Source organism: Schistocerca cancellata, chromosome 1 (genome assembly GCF_023864275.1).
Source record: "Schistocerca cancellata isolate TAMUIC-IGC-003103 chromosome 1, iqSchCanc2.1, whole genome shotgun sequence".
Lineage (NCBI taxonomy): Eukaryota > Metazoa > Arthropoda > Insecta > Orthoptera > Acrididae > Schistocerca > Schistocerca cancellata.
Genome location: NC_064626.1, coordinates 1,183,945,355 through 1,183,967,855, shown reverse-complemented (window position 1 = coordinate 1,183,967,855; position 22,501 = coordinate 1,183,945,355). Strand labels below are relative to the sequence as shown.

General features: G+C 42.5%; 1 protein-coding gene across 1 annotated transcript in view; it reads left to right on the top strand.

Moving 5' to 3' along the window:
- Window positions 1-22,501, top strand: part of LOC126141067 (glutamate receptor ionotropic, kainate 2) — a 766,326-nt gene that overhangs the window by 521,180 nt on the left and 222,645 nt on the right. The window contains exon 5 of the mRNA XM_049915243.1: window positions 11,164-11,415. Within this exon, the coding sequence (XP_049771200.1) occupies window positions 11,164-11,415 (252 nt within the window). The remainder of the gene's footprint in view (window positions 1-11,163; window positions 11,416-22,501) is intronic.

Here is a 22,501-nt window from a genome sequence, read left to right as displayed (position 1 = left end):
GTTCTGCCAAGTCTTTTAGCAATATCGGAGAAGGAACATCCACCTTCTCGTAGCCCTATTACACGATCCGATTCAAACGCAGTGAAGTGTTGATAATCGCATCTTTGTCGCCCTGAAGGCATTCTTGACTAACATCAACTCGCCACGCCAAATGTCAAAGGTAACTAACGCTCACTACCGTTACAGCGCGTATTTGTAGCAAATCTGATTTGCATCCTCATCGTGGCGCTACAAGCGTCACTCTTACGCGACTGGCGTGAAATTTGAATGGACATAATCTTTCAGATTCAGGAACGCTTCCTACCAACTTTCGTTTATGTCACACTTCTTGGTGTTGTGATTTATTTTCCGTGATTGTAGTTAGTCCCTGCCCACTTACTTACAGTGTAAGATTAAATAGTCTTAGGTCTTTGTACAAAACGCCCGCACAATACAAGCGGCAACAGTTAATATGGAATGACACAATCAACGGAGCCCCGCCCGCGAGCACCGTTACTAAGTTATTTGAAATAACGGTCGGGTATCCACAGTTAAGACGGACCTAACGACGGGAACGCATCGTGTGAGTAACAGGTGGTAGAAACTTCCTGGCAGATTAAATCTATGTGCCGGACCGAGACTCGCACTGTAGACCTTCGTCTTCCGCGGCTAATTACTCCACCGACTGAGCCATACCCAAGCACGACTCACGAACCGTTCTCCCAGCTTCAATTCTGGCAGTACCTCGTGGAGCTTTTTCCCACGGAAGGCAAAGGTTTCGAGTTCGAGTCTCGGTCCGGCACACAGTTTTGATATGCTAGGAATTTCATATCCAGGGATGGTGGCAAGGGGAGGGAGAAGGGATATGGGGGCTATTGCCCCGCCCCCCCCCCCCCCTCCCGAGTGGAGTATGATATTACACTGGATAAAATGACTTCAGAAATCAGCGAATATATTACTTCCACATGTTCAATCACTTCTTTCTATAATTATATAGCAATATAGGTTGCAATGTATTTCAAACACATTTCAACAGAACAATAAGAGCTTCAAATAGCTTACTATGTAAACCAATAAATATCAGCGTCTTTATATTTATTAACATACACTTGATGTATATTAATGTACGAATACCACTTAGAATAATCAAGAAAGCTAAATATGCCTGGTATGCTTACCAACACTAAAATTGTTAACCCCAGACAAAAACTTGGAAATCAAGGACATCTGGGTCAAATAGTATTATTTTCCCGGCCACACACATCCTGTAGACACGTTTTTACCCGGAACTGCAAAACCGTGACCAAAAACCACTTTAAGCAATACCAAATTTTACCAAATTGTCGGTGGAGGACGCAAAAAAAAGTTCAAATGTGTGTGAAATCTTATGGCACTTAACTGCTAAGGTCATCAGTCACTAAGCTTACACACTACTTAAATTATCCTAAGGACAAACACACACGCCCATGCCCGAGGCAGGACTCAAATCTCCGCCGGGACTAGCCGCACAGTCCATGAATGCAGCGCCCTAGACCGCTCGGCTAAACCCCCGTGGCGAGGAGGACACCATCTCTCCTTTTGTTAAGCGATATTCCAAACACCCAACCGTCCCCTCCCCCCCCCACCCTCCATTACCCCCACCACTTGACCCACTTCTAGAATCGCCCCTGTACATATCAGCGCATACTCCGCTGCAGAGTGAAAATCTCATTCCGGAAATAGGTTGTAGAGTTTAACACACTCAAGAATTTTGCACAGAAGAAGGTACCGTAAAACAGTTGCAGATCCAGATGTAACCAGACAGAAATACCGCTCCATTTCCAGGAGTTTCAGTTGCAGAATTGAGTCACTTGGTAGTCGTTCCAATTCCATCCATATTACAACGGCTAAACCAAGGCCCCTCTAACAGGATTCTTCGTCCAAACAGCAGTACTCCAGCTCGCGCCGAACACGCCGCCTTTCGTTATTACGCCGGTTTCAGACACATCACGTGTCAATCAAACCTTGCTGTATCTCATTCCCGTTCAACTCCCTACCGCTCCTAACAGGCTCCCGCGTAACCCGCATGGACTGTCGGTGGCGACGCTGTTGCATTCAAAAAATCTAGGAACTAGAGATGTAACGCATCAGAGATGTACCAGCGTCCGGCACACCCACCTGCCCCCATGCTCCAATTCGCAGAAGGCCAGTTTTGTTTCTCCTGACAATGCACCCTCCTGGATTATTTTATCTCCGGAATATTTTACCCGAGACGATGCCACCTCATGTAACCATACAGTAGAGCTTCATTTCCTTGGGAAAAATTAAGGTTGTAGTTTACCCTTGCTTTCAGCACATCGCGCCGGCAGCGGTGGCCGAGCGGTTCTAGGTACTTCCGTCCGGAACCGCGCGACTTCTACGGTCGCAGGTTCGAATCCTGCCTCGAGCATGGACGTGTGTGATGTCCTTAGGTTAGCTAGGTTTAAATAGTTCCATGTTCTAGGGGACTGATTACCTCAGATGTTAAGTCCCATAGTGCTCAGAGCCATTTGAACCAGCAGTTCACAGTAGCAGCACAGAAAGGTATTTTTGGTTGATGTTACAACGCCCCTACAACTGCTGAAAAGGCTGCTGTCCTTCTTCAGGAACCACACGTTTGACTGGCCTCTCTAAAGATACCCCTCTGCTGTGGTTGCATCTATGCTACGGCTGTCTGTATTGCTGACGCACACAAGCCACTCCACCAATGGCAATATTTATTAGTTTTCGTTATTTCAAGGTTGTTACTCTTCCTTCTTCTAGGGACGTGATATGATACTTGATGTTGCGCCATGTTACTATGGTCTTCTTTAAGCTGGTGATCTGCAAACGTCGTCTCCTTTTCTAAGTTGCTAACTCCTGTGGTGTTTCTTCAAGTGGGCGAACATTGTCCAGCCAGACAGACCCACATTCTTCCAAGGTTGGATACTGATTTAGTTGCATTGATGATATGTTTTGCTTTGAACCCGTATCACCAGATAACTTACGAAATTCATCAAGCAACTTATTTCCAGAGACAACAGTATATGTAATTTTTGATAACAGTTCTCATGGAGAACAGCGATATGGCAAATAGTATTTAAAAATGGCTCTAAGCACTTTTGGACTTAACACCTGAGGTCATCAGCCCCCTAGACTTAGAACTACTTAAACCTAACTAACCTAAGGATATCACATACATCCATGCCGGAGGCAGGATTCACACAGTCTCACGCATTAGATATTATGTACCCTAATTTACTTGCTATCTTGTTGGTTACTTTGTCACTGTCATCTGGCACCTATTACGACAGTCGCCTTACTTGCACGTCAGTATATTGTAGCCACTAGCTGCTGTGGCAATTTTCAAATCGTTTTCTGTTGAAACGTGCACATCGACATATCCACGCCGCTTCGACAGTCAGCTGCTGGTATTGGGAGTACCTGTGTCGCACGCCCGCCTGCTTCAGTCCTACCTACGTGGGCGTACATTCCATGCGCGTGCTGATAGTGGCGTGTCAACGGCGCGCCACATCCGAGCTGGTGTACCGCAAGGGTCCGTGCTTGGCCCCGTGCTGTACTCTCTTTACACCGCCGACGTACCGAAGACGACACCGAGGGTACATCTGGCGCTCTACGCCGATCACACCGCGCTCTACTCGCGTAGCCACGAGCGCTCAGCTGACGCGCCGCCGCCTGTAACTCGCCTGCAATGAGCTTAGAGCTTAGGCTACCAAATGGCGGCTCAGGTTCTATGCCGAGAACAGCCAGGCGGTGGTGTTCGCGCGCCGGTGAATTCCCGATGAGCTGCCGAAAGTGCGGATCATGGGAGGCCCCATTCCATGGTCTCGCACTGGAAGATACCTCGGCGTCACCAGCACCTCATCTGGGGACCACACATCCGGGAGTAGAGAGACCCAGCGCACGGAAGGATGTGTTTGCTTCATCCTCTACTCAACCTCACGACTACGCTGCCCCCACTGCGGCCTCTCGTTGCACTTACCAGGTCGGTGCTGGAGTACGCGGCTGTGGTGTGGGGAAACGCGGCAGACACCCATCTACAGACACTGCAACGTGTGCAGAATAAAGCCCTCCGGCTGGCGATAAATCGGCCAAGAGACTACGACACAAGGTAGCTACTCTACATCGCGGGAACCCCGATGCTGCAGAGCCACTTCCGTCAGCTCGCGACGAGATTCTACGCGTCGGCGAGGACATCGAGAAACCCGCTGGTCAGTGAATTGGGCAACCAGCTCCACTGGCGCCCAGTCACCAGATGGCCCTACCTGCTCCGAGAATGATCACGTGGCAGCAAAAGAAGAAGAAAGCTCCTCTGCGACAACAGAGAAGACGAACCAAACTAAGATGGCAACACATCCACTATGATTCCCGACACAGGAACAACAAACCCTGCTTAACCTGCACCTACCGTGCATGGGCTGCACGTGAGTCACGACACACGTATCGCACGCTTCGATTGTAACGACGTGACTCAAGCAGGCTTTTCACTGACAGTATTATGTAGAAGCAATAAGGAATGGCATGCGTTTCTACATGTCTACCTGCAAGCCAGTACGTATTTCACATCCAGCCGCTGTCGCAGTTCTGAAATCCTCTTCTGCTAGATGGCGCTTATAGTTATGGCCACATCAGCTCCATGGGAACCACTAGCGTTGCTGAACCACTATATTTGCTGCCGTACAATCTATAACATTGCGATAAATATCCACAGACGGCTATCGGTGTTATCTCTTTTGCATATAGTTTTATCATAGATTGACGAAATGCTGTTTATAGAAATTACTTTGCAAAATGTAATGCAACTATTTCTACATTTTTTATTAACTTTCGTGCAACCATTCTGTATATAGATTATTTTAGTGACAGTTAGACCTCCTGTACGCCTGATTGTTTGTCGCTGATGTAATTCAGAGTGCAGTGGGCTGAGCATCGCGTATTTAAGCAACAGCTCAATTTGTCTCCTTACCAGCTGACGTTCGTGGAGCTATAACAGCGACTTCATTCACCGCTTCGGGGTACCATCATGGGTATAATTTCTTCTTTTAATATTTGTTATAGATGGTGTACTTTATATATCACTACTATTTCCAGACATACCTTTAAATCCATTCTGTGTTCATATTTTAGCATGAAGTCTGAAGTTGGTCAAAAACTGGCCAAAAACCGGTTATTACAAAATAAATGTTCTTAGCGGTCGCGACTGTATGTGCTCATTTTTAAAGTACAGCAATAAATACGTCAAAATTTAGGGGTAACAGCATAAATTATTTAGATCTAACCGGAGTCATCCGTTATCCTATTCGTAGTTTCAAGATTAGTAAGACTCCTATCATCACAGGTATTAGAATACCTACCAGTTTTCAAAACACCCAGTGACCGCTAAATATGCTGCCTATCAGTCAATGATACATCACCTAACATACGTCTCCATGTGTGAAGACAACTTCCAAGCTGAATTAAATGCAGTCAGATAAATATCATCAAACAATGATTACCCTCCTGCATTGGTTGATTCAATAATACACAAAAAAGAAGGAACAACATGTATGCTCATCTTTACCCTGTTGTCGACCCACGAACTCAAGAAAGCAATAAACTGTACACAATTCTGTATTTAAGAAACGTCTCACTGAATGTAGCCAGAAATCCTAAATCCAGGAACTTTAAACCATCCTTTTTCTGTGGACAACAGTTGGATACTTTCTGCCCATTGGTAAAGACAGCACTTCAGCTTTGGGACAGGTGTCTTTGTAACCCGTAATGGTGTAACAGCTGGAAACAGTTTTGTGAAACAAGTAATAAATATTGCAGAATATAGCACCAGTTTTCTGTGTGTTTTCTTTCATAACAGACTTATTCTGTTCGACTAACTCCACATTATTTTGTATAATATTAATTAATAACACGAAGTATTGCGGAATGTGAAATGGTTTATAGATTTTAACTTGTTTAAAAAACAAAATTTCTTTCGAAATATGAACATATTTGTCTGCAAGGAACCTAAAGGACTTAAACAATCATAAGTATGCTCTTCATGTTATCAAGCCAAATTATTTTCCCTCCTTACATTAGTTTCGCTTCAGAAGATTACTCTTTTACAAGTCTTGACTTTGATAACTGCTGTGTCAGGATCATACCACCATAAATATAACTTTTAACATTAACTGAATTTTCCACCACTACTTGACAGGAAACGAAAATAATACTAAATACGAAACACATTTCCGTTGGTTGTGCGAAATATTAGTGATTTCATCACGCTCTCTGCTTCTTAGCTGTCCCTTGAAATAAAAAGCCAGTTCATGACCAAATAAGTACTGATTTCAAGAGCATTAGGAAAGTGTTTCCTGTTTAATACACAGCCTAGTTTTTAAATTCCGTTCATTAGATCACAATACTGTCTAACATCAGCCAGGAAATTTGACGCTTAAATTTATAATCTTTTAGATGAATACTCCGTTGTGGTTAAATTTTTATTCTGAAAGAAAGAGAGCTGTGAGTGTAAAACTACTCTTTAAACAAAACAGAACAATTCACAATGCAACCTTGTAGCGAGATTCGCTTTACATTCTCTAGCGAGGTGCAATGGCAAGATTCGGTATTATTCCTCTACAATTATTAAGGTGAGTCTAGTGCATACTAGCATTTCCCTAGAGAATTAAGTTTTATAGTAGCAGGAAGCAATGCCGTGCATTTACCGTTAATGACTTCCTGATGAAACAGTGTGGGGTTGCAATTCTCAGGGGTTGGCACAGTGCCAGAGAATTACTTGAGGAAGGGAGTTGAATGAAGCGGATTTCATATTTCAGCGTGATGAAGTTTCAGCTTTCCACTAGATAATCAGAGAGTAAAAAGAGGACTGTTGGAATTTTTGTGGAATATGCATAGTCAACATCGCCGACAGATTTACCTACATGACAAATACGCCTAACATTAGGCTCACATTGACTCTAAAGCATTTGAGACGTGAAAATATCCCTGATTTCAACAGAATAACGGATATATTCATTTTCTCTCGTTTATTGGCTCCTTAAAATTCATTAAGTCTGCAGTGATTACGGGTTTTGATTGCATTTCAAAACGCAAATGGATTTCCACGCCGCCTGAAAATTTGCAGTCATGTAGAAACTTGAAAACAGTTAGCTGAAGTTACGATATGAAGTTTCGTTTCGTTCTCATACAGAAAATTCATTTAGTGGGTACAATATCGTAGCCTATATTTCTCTTCCCCTTAAAAGCTGCAACCGTTTAATTTCGATACAGTCCAATCAAATTAAAATACCGATTGTCACACGCCACTCTGATGATATACAGGCGTGCCCAACACTGTGATGAAATCAATACTGAAATCTAATACTGGCCGATGCAGGTGGTACCATCACGGCCGCAACGTCCATTTATATTCTATTCACACAATTCCCTTTTACATAACGCACTTTGTTGGCGATAGGTGTAATTACAGCTGCTTGCTGATGTTCTGCACGGGTATGGAACTGGAGTTCATCGACCTGACGACAAGATATTTCGACGGTCTAACTGCTCGCCTTCTTCAGGTGAGATTGCAAGTGCACAATCACGCTGGAAGTGAGGTAACATCAGATACGGTGGCTCCTTACGCCCCAGGAACAGACCACTGCGCGTGTGCGAGAAGCGAAAGGGCTGCCCCGCACGCGTCAAATTTTTGATAGAAATTGAAAAATATTGCGAATTACCTGAGTTATTTACAGGCAAAATGGATATACTGATCATAAAAATTTTCGTGCTTTGCAGTTTGGATCACCAAGTGAACCAACAATGGACGCTTGTAAATCAGGTGCTATTTTACCCTTTGCGGGAAGTATTTCTTCGAAAATTTCAAGAATCCTCGGAAAATGCTATATTAAGAATTTTCAGAAAGTACGATATTAAAAGCGCCCTTCTCGGATCTGTTAAGGATGATTTGGGATTGAGGACGCCTGCAGTACATATACAATTCAATGTCATTACGGAAAGGCTTATATTGGACAGACTATTCGTACGGTTCATGACCAATGTGTGAAAAATCTGCCGTCGCTGAACACTGTCTCAGCGAAGGGCATAATGTGTTATTTAAGGTGAGGCAAATCATTGCTCTGGCTTCCCGTTACTGGAATTTTGTACTTAAGGAATCCGGTGATATTATTATTATTATATTATTAATAGAGATAAAAGATTTCCTTTAAGCAAAATGTGGAATCCCATTTTATCAGATATAAAAGAACATCGGCCTGGTTTCCTAGCGGCTGCTTCTTAATGTGCAATTCATTGCTTTCGATAGTTTCTAGGCTAGCGGCGACGCATTTCTTAGCTAAGAAGAGGGCAGCTCTTTTGTTTCTTTCGCAAGTGCAGTGGCCTGTTCCCGGTGTACAAGGGAGCCGCCGTATCTGATGTTACCTCAGTTTCGGCATGGTTGTGCGCTTGCAAACTCACCGAAAGATGACGGCCTGACGGACTGTCGAAATATCTTATCGTCAGGAGAATGAGTTCCAGTTCCATACCCTTGAAGAGCATCAAGATTTATCACGCCGGAAAAATATACGTAATCTCATCACAGTTGCTGGGTGTTGCAAGGCCGACAGGCCCATCCGCTCTTTAAACCACTACCACTGATTTCCAGTCCGCGATTTCAACAACTGAGCAACACGTACATATAACGCTCTCGGCGCTTCGACCTAGATGTTGTTGGGATGTTTAAGGGGGACTAAACAGCTAAGGTCATCAGTCCCTTCGACCTAGATAATCCATATTTATACGCACCAGTGATCCGTGCGTGTAGACACTAACGCTGAGTAATTCATATTGGTTTTTTTTTTTTTTTTTTTTTTTACTACTTTCATACAATGCTGTGCTCCAGACTTTCGTTCTCAGAAATTTCTTCCTGAAAATTCAGACCTGTGTTTGATACAAGTCGACTTTTTTAGTGAGAAATGCCTCATTCACATGTGTTAGTCTGCTTCTTATATCCTGGCTTGGTCCTCCACGCGATGGTTTGCTTCCAAAGTGACAGAAGATCTTCACTTTGTTTACTGCATGTTCCTCAGTGTTGATGTGAGGTTTATCACTCGTCATTAGCTTCGGCTAGAACAACGTAGCTAATGATGACTAGTGATAAACCTGACATCAGCAGGGGAGAACAGGCAGTAAACAAGGTATCACTACTCGTCATTACCTTCGTCTTTCAAGCCTGTTTTATGTGGTGAGATCAACAGTTCTGATTCTGAGCGTGTGAATCATATTCCCCAACGCTGATGAGAGGTTTATCACTACTCGTCACTAGCTTCGGCTAGAAAGACGACGCAAGAGTAGTGATTGAGACGGGTGTTACGATTAAACAAGGAAAACCCCCAGCTGGGAAACGGGGCCAAAATTAGTTGGTTACTGTCGAGTTGCAATTTACAATTTCTTTATTGATTACTTCAACCATTAAAAGTCATTTCTTTATCACTTGATCAGGAACAGATCCAAAAAAGCTAGTAGGCATGAGTGCCTCTTGAAAACAATTTACTTTACAGTTAACGGACAAGCCATTTTACTTTAAACCGACTTTTATATAACATTTGATAACAAATCAAAATTTTCCAAGTAATGAAATTAAAAACTTTACTTTACCGTTAATAGCCAAGCCATTTTACTTAAAACAGACTTTGTTAGAGCATTTAATAACAAAATTAAAACTTTCTAAGTAATAAAACAAAAAACACCAATTTGTATACAATTTCGCTACCTAACATGTAGGGAGCCAGCTTCTTTTAAAGTTTGGCACAACAAGATATTAAATTACAAGGGCTCGCTAACAGGGAGGCAGAAGTAGCATTTTCAAAGGATGCCAAGTAGATTAAAACAATCGAAGTAAAGATACAGTCATTCACCTTTTACCGTAACTAACAATTTTAAAGCCATGTAATTTTAAAAACCCACCAATGAAAGGCAAACTTAACCTTTTTAAACAATGGCCAAAATCAATCAGAGTAAAATACAACCATTTAACATTTTACAATAACTAACAACTTTAATACCATTTCCTGCCACCAAAATGTCTTGGGGTGGAAATAATTAACCTACCGGGTGTAAGGGCGGCCACAATTGTCTCCCGAAGGATGATCAGGCTAGAAGCGGACTAACAGACTCACAACACCTCACATTCACTAATCACGTCGACCTCACGCGAGGCCAGGGGAGGAGGAGGAATCAAATCAGGAACCATAATCCGTGCCAAAAATACACTTCCTCCCAGGCAGCACTAATGAAAAGCCAAAAGATCACTGTCTATAATTACACCGGCGATAGCGACAGGAAATCCGAACGCAGGAGGCCACAAGGCAGAAAAGACGCTGGTTGCACAAACCTAAATTCTTCAATTAACATCTAAACCTTTAACCAACTTAACTTGCAGTTTATCAGAGAAACAGCAGGTGAACTCCGAAGCAAAGGTTCCTCACACCCAACCGTGTACACGTCGCCAGCGTACCCAACTGGGCACAGTCACGCAGTCACGCGCTCTTTCACCGGAGCCCTCGTCTTCTCTGCACCCACGTCGGCGAAATACCACTCCTCAGGTTAGGCGAGCTACTAGTCCATCATTCCCCCTCCAGACAAATATTTAAAGACATCCATTGCCGCTCCCACCAAGTAGTGACTCGGAACCACAGTCGTGGCCCCCGGGTGCTCACAGAAAAAGCTTACCGCCTTGTCTCGTCAACTGGTCGCATTCGTCTCGCACCGCTAGGATAGACCACACGGCTTCTCGCAACATCAGCCAACTCTCCACCGCAACGCCAGGCCGCGGTCTCATCTTAAAAACCGACCAACCGACTCGTCACCGCTAGGCAAGCAACTGGCCACCCCCCCCCCCCCCAAAGATCTTATTCCCGTACACAAGGCTAACAGGAAGCAACGACTCGAAGATCGAAAAGACCAGACACGCCGCCAGAGGGGAATCTCAACAGAATCGTACTCAGCATAATGGTAAATATGATACAATACTTAACGATGAAATGGAAGGACTCAGAACAATCTTTACAGAGCGATATATACTGAGAGCCGACACACGGCTCAGTGATAAACCTCTCATCAGCATTGGGGATCTTTCTAGTCTGTTGTATTTCGTGTGACCTGCAGTCCTTATACTGACACCTGTGTGCGCCTCAGCTTGCCAGCAGGTGAGGTTCGGCGTCCAGGCGGTGTTCGGGCCGTCGGACCCGCTGCTGGGCGCACACATCCACTCCATCTGCGACGCGCTCGACATCCCCCACCTGGAGGCGCGCCTCGACCTCGACACCGAGTACAAAGAGTTCTCCATCAACCTCTACCCCTCGCAGTCGCTGCTCAACAATGCTTTCCAGGACGTCATGGCCTTCCTCAACTGGACGCGAGTCGCCATCGTCTACGAAGAAGATTACGGTGAGCTTTCCGACAACACCCCTTGCTTCCAGACGTTTTCTGTAACTTTTACACAGCCCACTAATTTTACTTTAACTTATGGTCATGTTAATCATGTTTCCAACATCCTTTAAAATAACCCCAACTGGAGATTTTTGCTATGTATCAGGCTAATATTTACCAACCTGCCTCGTTCCATTCGCTGGCTGATCTGCACTTGCGGCGGCGCGGTTCTTTCCGTCCCTTTATGACGTACCTGTACCTACCTGTGAACATTGTCTCAGCATATCATCAGTAGGGAAGCCGAGTGAAACCTACTGTACTTCGACGTGAACCAGGCTGCAATTGAAGTCACTAATCTATGTTTCGGGTGAAAGTTTTCACACGAAATGAAAGGTTGGAAATTTTGTGCTTAATTAATATATTCTCAAACTTAGGTGAAAAGTATCACTGCCAAGCCCATGCTAGTCCTAACACAGTAACTCACAATCCCTTTCACTCATGTTAGCAAGTTTATGGTGTTGCATTTCCCCAAAACGTATTAGCTACAAAAATACGGATTGTTTTTGATTTAGAATGTTCGCCAAATATTAAGTCTGTCGGTACCTAATGCAGTCTCAGTTTTTAGCCACCGACCTGCTCAATACGCCACGCGGAATTTATGTCTTTTCTCGTAACAGAATTCACTTAAAAATTACGAAATTTCTACACACCCATCGGAATAATTATGCCGTCACTTTACCACACTCTTGATGTATGAAATATTGTGAGATCCGGCAACTTATCATTTCCATCGGAACTACTACTACACACGTCCGAACTGTTTCATGGCTAGGCTCCGACTCTTCCCTAGAATACTCGGTCTCCTCTATCAGCAGAGAAAGGTGCGCGAAGAATATTGCTTTACCATTGTTCAGTTTAATCAACAGCCAATAGTAAAACAACATTCTCCCGCGTCAGTCCGCGCTTTTTATCAGTAACCAATCGCAAAATAGTAAACCTAACGACTGCACTTTTTACCGACCTAATTATCTAATATGCTGAAGTTTTGTTTATGCATAAAGTTATTTACTATTGTTATTTAAACCTGAATTAACTTTCCCTTTACCATAAACTTACTTTACAAATCTATTCTACAAAAATCCACTTTGTCCACATCCATACTTCTTCGAAATGTTCCCACACTAAATCCCATTTTATAACTTGTTAAACAATTATCTTCATATTAACCTTAAACCACAGTCACGCATCATTCATACTGCTAAAACACATTTATAACATTTTACATACACAAAAAGACATAATAACACTTTATGAAAATACTAGAACAGTTTATGAAAAACATTCTATTACTTTAGTGCACTCTAGTGGTCACAATCGAAACTAAAATCACAGTCCCCCTATCCAATATTGTCCTCTATCGGCTGATACATAAACTACGTGTGCGTCCAGTCTCGCGTCACCATCTGTCACTATCCAGCTCTGACACACATTTCCCACTTAACCGCCTCCAAGGCAGGATCGTTATACGGCGCTACGCCCCACACTGACTCTTCCAAATCAATTTTCTGAACTAGAATTCCTTGACATCTGCTGTATTAGGTACAGTTCTACTAGCCAATAGAGAAAAATGAAAATTTGTGCAAGACCGGGACTTTAATCCGAATTTCCCACTTATTGTGAGCGGTCGCCTTAACTACTTTGGCTACCTGTGCCCACTTCCCAGACCGACCCAAACTGTCTACATCTTCGTATGGTAGTCCACTGAATTCATCACCTAATTCTCGCAGTACTACCTGGATTCATACAATGGGGTGAATGAGACAACAAGAAATCGTAACCAACGTGGTTATTGTTTTGTGCCCGTCTAGGCTTATTAATACTTACATTCGTGTCTGAAACAACTGTCACTGTTGGCCAAGCACAGCTGTACAAAATAATTCGAAAGTAATTCAATGAATGCGAATTGCTTGATATTAGCTGTACTAGGAATAGATCTACTACCCAACAGAAACAAATGAAAATTTGTGCCAGGCCGGGATTCGAACGCGGAATTCGCTTATAGCGAGAGATTGTCTTAACCACTTCGGCTATGTGTACACTCTCCCTAAACCGACCAAAATTTACCTGTATCGCACTGTCTACATCGTTACAGCATAGGCCACTGAATTCGTCGAGTGAAGACGACCACTATCGATAAATGGGATACCCGGGTTCGAGTCTCGATCCGGCAGTAGATCTGCAACTGGTACAGCTAATTTCAAGGAATTTGTATTCAGGGAATTAATTTCGAACTATTTCGACAGTTGTGGATCGTCAATAGTGTTTGTTCTTTCAGACATGCAAGTAAACTAAGCTAACTCGTACCTAGAGCCTCTCATAAAAAAAACTGTTGTCATTATACACGATTTTATACGATGTAACAAGATGTTATATATAGTCTGGATCAAATTATTTTCTACCAGCAATAGGCTACTTTATAATTGATATACCTAGGACTACAATTATGTATTTGCTTATGGCTGTTATCGTTATTGTCTTCTGCCTGCACGGGAAATGGATTATGCATTTCTTATGCACATGAAGGAGCATAGGCCACAGCATACCCTCCTCAGTGATTATGTATCATATATCCCACATCCAAATGTTGTTTCCTAGCTCAGGGGGTAAACTACATTCCTTGTGCCTGATGTAGCACATACTCTACACCAACTGCATTCAGTGCCACGTTTATTTTCGTTTCTGCCTGTTCCCAGTAGGTTGTGGCATCTGCTTAAAGAATGTCGTTTATCGAAGTGTCAATATGTGTTACAGAAATAAAGGTATGAATGTTGCCCAGAAAGTAATGCACCGCATTTTTTTTCTCAGCCCTAAACAATGCTACGAATGCGAAACGTTACGGATGTATTATTTGTAGTCTCCTGAGTGAGCGCGCCAAATTACAGTTACTTCCGACAGATAGCGTAGCTGCAGGACAGTTTCAAACCGGCGTCTGTATGTGATGTATATTACAAGCAACGTGCCGTCGTCGTCAAATGGTTCAAATGGCTCTGAGCACTATGGGACTTAACATCTATGGTCATCAGTCCCCTAGAACTTAGAACTACTTAAACCTAACTAACCTAAGGACATCACACAACACCCAGTCATCACGAGGCAGAGAAAACCCCTGACCCCGCCGGGAATCGAACGCTACCGCACGACCACGAGCTGCGGACCCGTCGTCGCTGATGGGATGTTAAATCTCTGTATTGGTCGCCGAACAATCCTTAATATTTGAATTGTTGCGACATTAAAAGTCCGTATCTCCTTTCCGGTAGGACACAGGCAAAATTTCCTTTTCAGAGGCTTTGGAAGGTTACTTCTTAAAACTGTTTATAGTATTCTATAAATGTGCAGCAAGCCATTTTTACCTTTTGTGTTGTTGCCCACACAGTTCTTCGTTCAGGTAACGCAGCCCAAACATGAAAGCTCATTGAATTTCTCGCTGCAGAGAAATAAACTGTGGGAAATATTCACAAATGCCTGTGCGAAGTCTATGGAGCGTCTGCTGTCGCTGGACACGGAGGGTGAGGTCATCAGAAGACGGTTCCGCGGAGCTCCACGATTTGCAGCGGTCGGGGAGACCATCCACGGTGTCACACCTGACATGTTGCAGCGAGCTGATGTTGTCATTCGCGAGGATGCCATTCGTGGAAGACATTTTGACGACCGTGAGGAGGTGATTCATACAGTGAAGCACAGGCGCCGCCACCAGGACAAGGATTGGTACCGATAGGGCATACACGCTCTTGTTTTGCGCTGGAGGAAGGGCATAGAAAGGGGTGGACATTACGGGGAAAGACAGGGTGCGAAGAGAAAACACCATTTTTTTGTGTGTGTAATTCTCGTTATGTTTAATAAAGAATTGTTGAAGCAAAAAATGCGGTGCATTACTTTCTGGGCAACCCTCGTAATTCCTATTTGTTCTCAGTACTTTTGGACTAGCTTGTGTTTCGAAAATGTCATAATATGCTAATATAATGTATACAGTATGCTAGTATACTATCAAATAAGTAAATCTTAGGTGATTAATATTGAGTTTCCTGCCTATTACGCCGGCCGAAGTGGCCGTGCGGTTCTAGGTGCTACAGTCTGGAACCGAGCGACCGCTACGGTCGCAGGTTCGAGTCCTGCCTCGGGCATGGATGTGTGTGATGTCCTTAGGTTAGTTAGATTTAATTAGTTCTAAGTTCAAAGCGACTGATGACCTCAGAAGTTAAGTCGCATAGTGCTCAGAGCCATTGGAACCTGCGTATTACACATTTTTTTATTATTTTCTAAAACAAATAGTTTTCACTTTGCATATGTTCTACAATTTTGGTGACTCTCACTAATTTCAAAAAATTTAGTATTTTAATCTCGTTCTGTCTCATAACAACACATTGATCACCAACATAATCTCTTCAATCATGAAACCTAAGCTGAGGACAGCTGATAACATAAGGAGGAAATATTACAGTATCAGATATAAGCAGTTTTTAACCAATGAAGGTAAGTAAATTCACATAGCTGCAACACGAAGAAATCATGCTGCCGTGCAAGGTCCTGAGGTCATAATAGTTTGCATAATATTTCTTTCACTTTACATTACACCACTCATTTCTGCGTTGACACATTACACTACTCATTTCTACATCGACACTGATCGGGAGACTGAAACGGCATCCAAGCAGCTTCATGCAGCCAACTGAGGAACTCTTCGTAGCAAATTTAGTGATTCCAGTCTGAAGCTCTATGTTAATGGCAGAGAGAAAGTTATGTTGGTTGACCTTACGAATTTAGCACCCGTATTTCGCTTCCCCAAATTGTGTCACATCTATCGTTAGCCTTTCCAGCGTTGTTCCAATAAGTGACAGTCAATAGGACCTAGTTATTCCACATGAAATTTTCGATTCTATATTATTTCGTTTGATTCACGTAGAGAAAATGGTATATAAAAGTGGAACAACTGTTTGGTAAGTAGTATCCACTAGATTCAGGTTGCTGACTTGGTAGTTGTCTCAAATGAAAAGGAAAGGAAAGAGGACGGCATGTGGGCACCACATGTGACGCCCTAATTGTGACATCCATGACGCATTTGATTTTATTATTATGTAGCGCTTACAGCGCATAAAGCTTTTTAAGGAAAATTTCAGTACATAGCTGTCGTTAACTCTGGTTTCCGCCTCTATACATAGGATTCCCATGGTTTCTGTAAAACTTTTAATACGATTGGTGGGATAATTCCTTACAGGAAACCGCCATCTTCTTTGTCTAGCGTTTCCCAACCAAAGCTGTTCCGTTTCTAACGATTTTATCGTCGACGGAACGTTGATTCCTTCTCATATTTTTCTTAAAGAAGTACAATTAGAACTAAAGTAATTTAATACACAGTTTCACATTTTACGTTATATAGCTTGGGCTGATAGGTCTCTAGTCATTATTATCACCTACGAATAGAAAAAAAAATTGTATTTCAATCACGCAAAGAAACTAGTTGGCAGTGGAAGTGAATAAAGCGCAACAGCCCAGTTGAACGTGGCTTCTAAAGTGATAGACCTTAACAAAAAGTATTAATTACTTGTATTTTTGAGGCTCATAGATTTTTAGGAAGTTTTTCAATCAACAAAATCTCTGCTGGCATTAAATGAGACATAAGGCATTCTTGTGATCTATGTTAGTTTACTGGAGAATACTTACCTCAATGCTACAGCTTCCTTCAGTCTTCATGAGGTCAATGACAATTTAATAATTTGAAACAGAAACAACTGATGAGATTACATGTTTGGGCTGCGTTAGCTGAACGAAGAACTGGGTGGGCAACAACACAAAAAGTAAAAATGGCTTGCTGCACCTTTAGAAAACTTTAAAAAGTTTTCAAAAGTAAGCTTCCGAAGCCTCTGAAAAGGAAATTTTGCCTGTGTATTGCCGGTTCTCATTTGCGGAAGGGAGATACGGACTTTTAACGCCGCAATTTAAATATTAAGGACTAAAAATGTTCCAAATGGCTCTGAGCACTATGGGACTTAACAGCTGAGGTCATCAGTCCCCTAGAACTTAGAACTACTTAAACCAAACTAACCTAAGGACATCACACATCCCCATGCCCAAGGCAGGATTCGAACCTGCGACCGTAGCGGTCGTGCGGTTTATTAAGGACTGTTCAGCGACCACTGCAGAGATGCATTTGGTTTTAACATCCCATCGACGACAAGATAATTAGACCAATGGCTTTCGCGGATTAGGAAAAAAAATAATGTTACCATCAAGAATCATCCCAACATTAGCGTTAAATTATCTAGGAAAACCCTAGACATATTAAATCTGAATGGCCAGTCAGGTATCTGGAATCTAGTCATCTGAAGAAAAAGGAGTCCAGAGCATTCACTACTCCACCGCCTCGCTCAGTAGAAAATTATCGAGAAAAGTGGCGCAATGGTTAGGACAATAGGTTCGCTTTCGGGAGGACGCACTTTCATATCCAATCATCCTTGCAGGGCGTCCCATTCAAACCTCCTTGATTTCAACGACCCAAAAAACCACAGAAGATACGACAATGAACAGTGCACCACATTGGCCAACAGTGTTGAAAATACACATGCGAAACATGCGTTTAATTACTCTCTTGGCCTCGTATGGAGGAGGCTTGTTCGGTTTGGAAATGCATTCTGCCATTTCTGGGTCGTCTTCAACACGTATATGTAAAAGCCTACAGACAATATGTATGAATACACGTCTGCGTCTGGCGCATATTAAATTTTTCCCCGCTCTTAAACTGCACCATGAAAGCCGGAAGCGCCAATCCGTCTCTCCCGGCCAAAGCTCCACAGCGATAAATTCCGGAGAAGCGCCTGTACGTCTTTCTTCCGCTGATTCCACCGCAAGCGCCCCCCCCCCCCACCCCCTCCCTCCGAGGCGCCCTAGATGTGCAGTTTCCGGGTAATACTTTGCTACGGTGTAAGAGTCTGAAAGAGGAAGCAGAGAGCAGGAAGGATGTGGCGCCTCGCTGCTACGGACCGAGGACTTTTTCAGCAGGAGCACGAAGATGGCGAAGAAACACCGTCGGTGCATTGAGGTGCGTGTTGTTTATGAGACCGGTAACCGATCAATGAATACCTCATGTGAATCTAATGCGTGAAGTGTACTGACAATAGGGGTAGAACGAGATGAGCGGCAACAAATTAATAAAAAAAAGTCCGTGTGCCATACAACCAGTTCACTCTCAGCACATGTGATTTCTATGACTTAGTAGATAAGAAAATTGTTATATGATAATATTACTGGAATGCTAAATAAATGAAAAGCGCTAGTTTGCTTTTGTTCTACTGTATTATTTTTACTGTGTTCACCCGTTTACGGCTTCCAAGGCCATCTTGAGACATTTACTGACTGTTGTCGTCAAAGAAGTTACAATGCCCGTGAACGATATAGGAAAAGAAGTTACACGTCTAGATTGAAGCATATATGTGCAGTAAATAACATCTTTGACAGTGTGGTGGTAATACAAGACAAGAAGTAAAACGTTGAACATTAAAGAAATATAAACGGAGTAAACAGGAAGAATGTTTAACAGAAAACTGGAACACCAAGGCTACATAACAGTTTATATTAATAAACAAAACCAATAAAATAAAACAAAATTAGTACTTGAGAAGGTTACTTCAGGAGATATAAAACATGGAGAGTGATACACGAACCAGTTAACAGAAGAAAGAATTATCAATGTAACTACAGAATGTATAAGGAACTGAAACAATATCAGAAAGATAAACAGAAATGGATAAATGCAGGAAAATGGAGGAGTGTGATGGGACATACCGTAAATGTAATCTTTGAGAGTGTGGTGGTACTGCATTTTGAAAGTAAAAGTTGAACAATATGCAAATACAAAAGGAGCAAATAGGAAAAAATCATTAACACTATGCGCAAAACTGTGTCTATGTAACAGTTTGCATTAAATAAATTAGCCAACTCAAATAAAAACAGTACTTGATGAGACAACTACAAGAGGTATCAAACATGGAAAGTAATAAAAGCACAAGTTAAGAGAAAGACTTGCCGGCCACGATGGCCGTGCGGTTCTGGCGCTGCAGTCCGGAACCGCGAGGCTGCTACGGTCGCAGGTTCGAATCCTGCCTCGGGCATGGGTGTGTGTGATATCCTTAGGTTAGTTAGGTTTAAGTAGTTCTAAGTTCTAGGGGACTTATGACCTAAGATGTTGAGTCCCATAGTGCTCAGAGCCATTTGAACCATTTTGAGAAAGACTTAACAATTGGAACTACAGTCTTTATGGATTACATAGACAATTTCAATAAAATACAAGAACTCAATGAATATAGGAAAGACATGTAGTAACAAATGTGGGAAGTAATGAAAAACAGAGAGGATTATGTGAAGTTCAGAAGAGGAGAAGTGTAAAGCTCTGTCTGATCATTTAAGATTAGATATGGATTGTGAGCTAGTAGTTTGTTAATTTCCAGAGATTCCAGCTGGTCGAATTTTTGGCCTTTGTTTGCTAAGTGAAGGACATGGGACTTTGGCTGGTAGTTGTCACCCCTCACTCAGTACATGATCAAAAGATGTGGAATCAGAATTCTGCAACCTCAAGCTCCGTTAATGTTCATCCAGCCCAGTTGCTAAGTCTCTGCCTGACTGACCAATGTTAACACAATAAAAGTAAAAAAGCAAATTAGAGGTTTTCATTGATTACAATGTTGTTCTACGAAGAACCGACAGAAGCTTCGATTCAGTTAACATGGAACGCTAAATGTTTTAGAGTTTCGTGATCCGCTCTCCTTCATTGATTCATCTGATAATTTTTCAGCGATTGTAATCTGAACTCACAGACCGAGTGTATACTTGGAAACAGGTACCAGCAGGTACTTGCTCCACAGTAGCTGTCGGACAGGTACTTGTGATCAGTCTAACATATCCGCACTCTGAAAATACGTACAGCCCAAACCAAACGCTGTGGCGCAAAGGCTTTTGGTCTCCCTGTCGCTGCTTTTTTTCCCGCATAATGAGTCATCGGATAACAGTGTCGCTAGAAGTGCGAACTACATACAGATTATATCAGTTGTCTTAACAGTAAACGTTACGTTTGTTGAGAATAAAATAGTTGCTCAATTGAGTCGGGGTGGATATAATTCCAATATCAACACAGAGGAAGAGTCTGAATAACATATCAGATGTAAAGGATATTTAGTAAGATGCTAATTAATAACCATGGCAATCGCCTTTAGAGTCACGGAACACATAATTTCAGTTAGGAATACCTATTATTTCCCTCTAGCGGTCTTTACTTTTGTAAACGAGCTTTGATTCTCTCCTTTTACTGATGGACGAGGTCTGTTCAAAAAATTCCGAAATTTTGTATACAAAATTGTTCTACTCTTACATTTCACTTATTGTGTATGGTCTCCTTCGTAATATTGTCATCCGCTATCGATACACCGCTCCCCACGCCGTTTCCACATCGAGAAGCAGTCTTAGTACGCCTCTTGCTGGCTCGCGCGTCGTTGCAAATCTTCGTGCTTTCAACAGAGTTTTCTACTTTGGAAATAAAAAAAGTCCACAGGGGCCAGGTCTGGAGGGTAAGGAGTATGGGACAGCACAGGGATTTCGTTTTTTGTGCAGTAGTTACTCACCAACACTGATGAATGTTCGAGGGCGTTATCATGATGCAACAAGAACCATGAATTCTCTCGCCGCATTTCCGGCCATTTGCTTCTCACATTTTCTCACAGGCGTCGCAACATGTCCCGACAGTACCGCCAGTTAACAGTTTGTCCCTGTGGCACGAACTTCGTTGACGTTTCTGACAAGAACGTCGACGGAAGACGTCGAAAGGCGTCCCGAGCGAGGGCCATCTTTAACTTCCGTCCGACCATGTTTAAATCGTGTGAACCATTCGTAACACGGAGCACAGCTTAAACACTCATCGTGGTAGGCTTCCTGCACGATTTGGTGTATCGCTGTAAAGGTTTTCTTAAGTTTCCCGCAAACTTTAATGCAGACGCTTTGCTCCTCTAACTCTTTATCTCGAAATTCGCAAACTGCTTAGTACAGCACAGGATATACAACAATGAAACTTCCAGCAGATACACATTAAACACAGTTGTGTGCAGGGACGTCAACCGCATTTCGCTCCTAAACACCATTGGCGTGAAATTAGGAATGTTACGGAATTTTCTGAACAGACCTCGTATTTGCTTTCACTTCCCTGCTATTTTTAACATTCGCAGCCCATTCACGATTTGGAGACAGTAAGATTGAGGTTGTGTTCTTTTTATTTCTTCTATGTTCCTTACTTCTTTCCGTATATCATCTTTTACTTCCTAAATCTGCTCTTCGTAAATACTTCTCGTAGTGATTTAATTTCCCTGCAATGTTTATTCCATGTTCTTGGTGAACAATGTAGTATTTAGTGTAAGCGGACATCGACAGCTGTAAGAAACTTAAGGAGTTTCATTGCGTCTGCAATAGCTAGGATGAAATCGATTGCTGAATAATAAATCAAAATCGGGAGTAGCTGTTGTGCATGTAACATGTTTCTCAGCTGGAGCATTTAGTGTTCTTCTAAAGCAGTTGCTTTGTTCCGGGCGATTACTATTAAAGTGCAGCTACTCACAAAGGTCCAGTGTGGGTTGTAATTGTCGTACGGCAGAAAAACTTGGTAGATATTCTAATGCGTTAAAGCGGAACCGATTTACGTTGGGAAAAAACTTGTTCCAGTTTTGGCCATCAGATGCACATGTGGCATTGTGAATGCAAGAAAGACAAATAGAAATGATTCCATCTGTAATGGAATAGTAACAGTATATGGGCAGAAAAGGTCAAACAAGTGAGAAAGGTATTATTTTATTATTAACCGCCTCTTGCACAATTTGTTCAACATGAGCACCCAAAACGTCGACTAGATGCTGTACACAGCCAGATTGGCACCTGGTGGCATAAATCGGTTCCGCATTAATGCATTAGCATTTCTACCACGTTCCGCTGCTGTACGATAATTACAACCCACACTGGCCTTCCTTGAGTATCAGCACTTTTAATATAACCACCCAGCACTAAATTAAGATCTGCA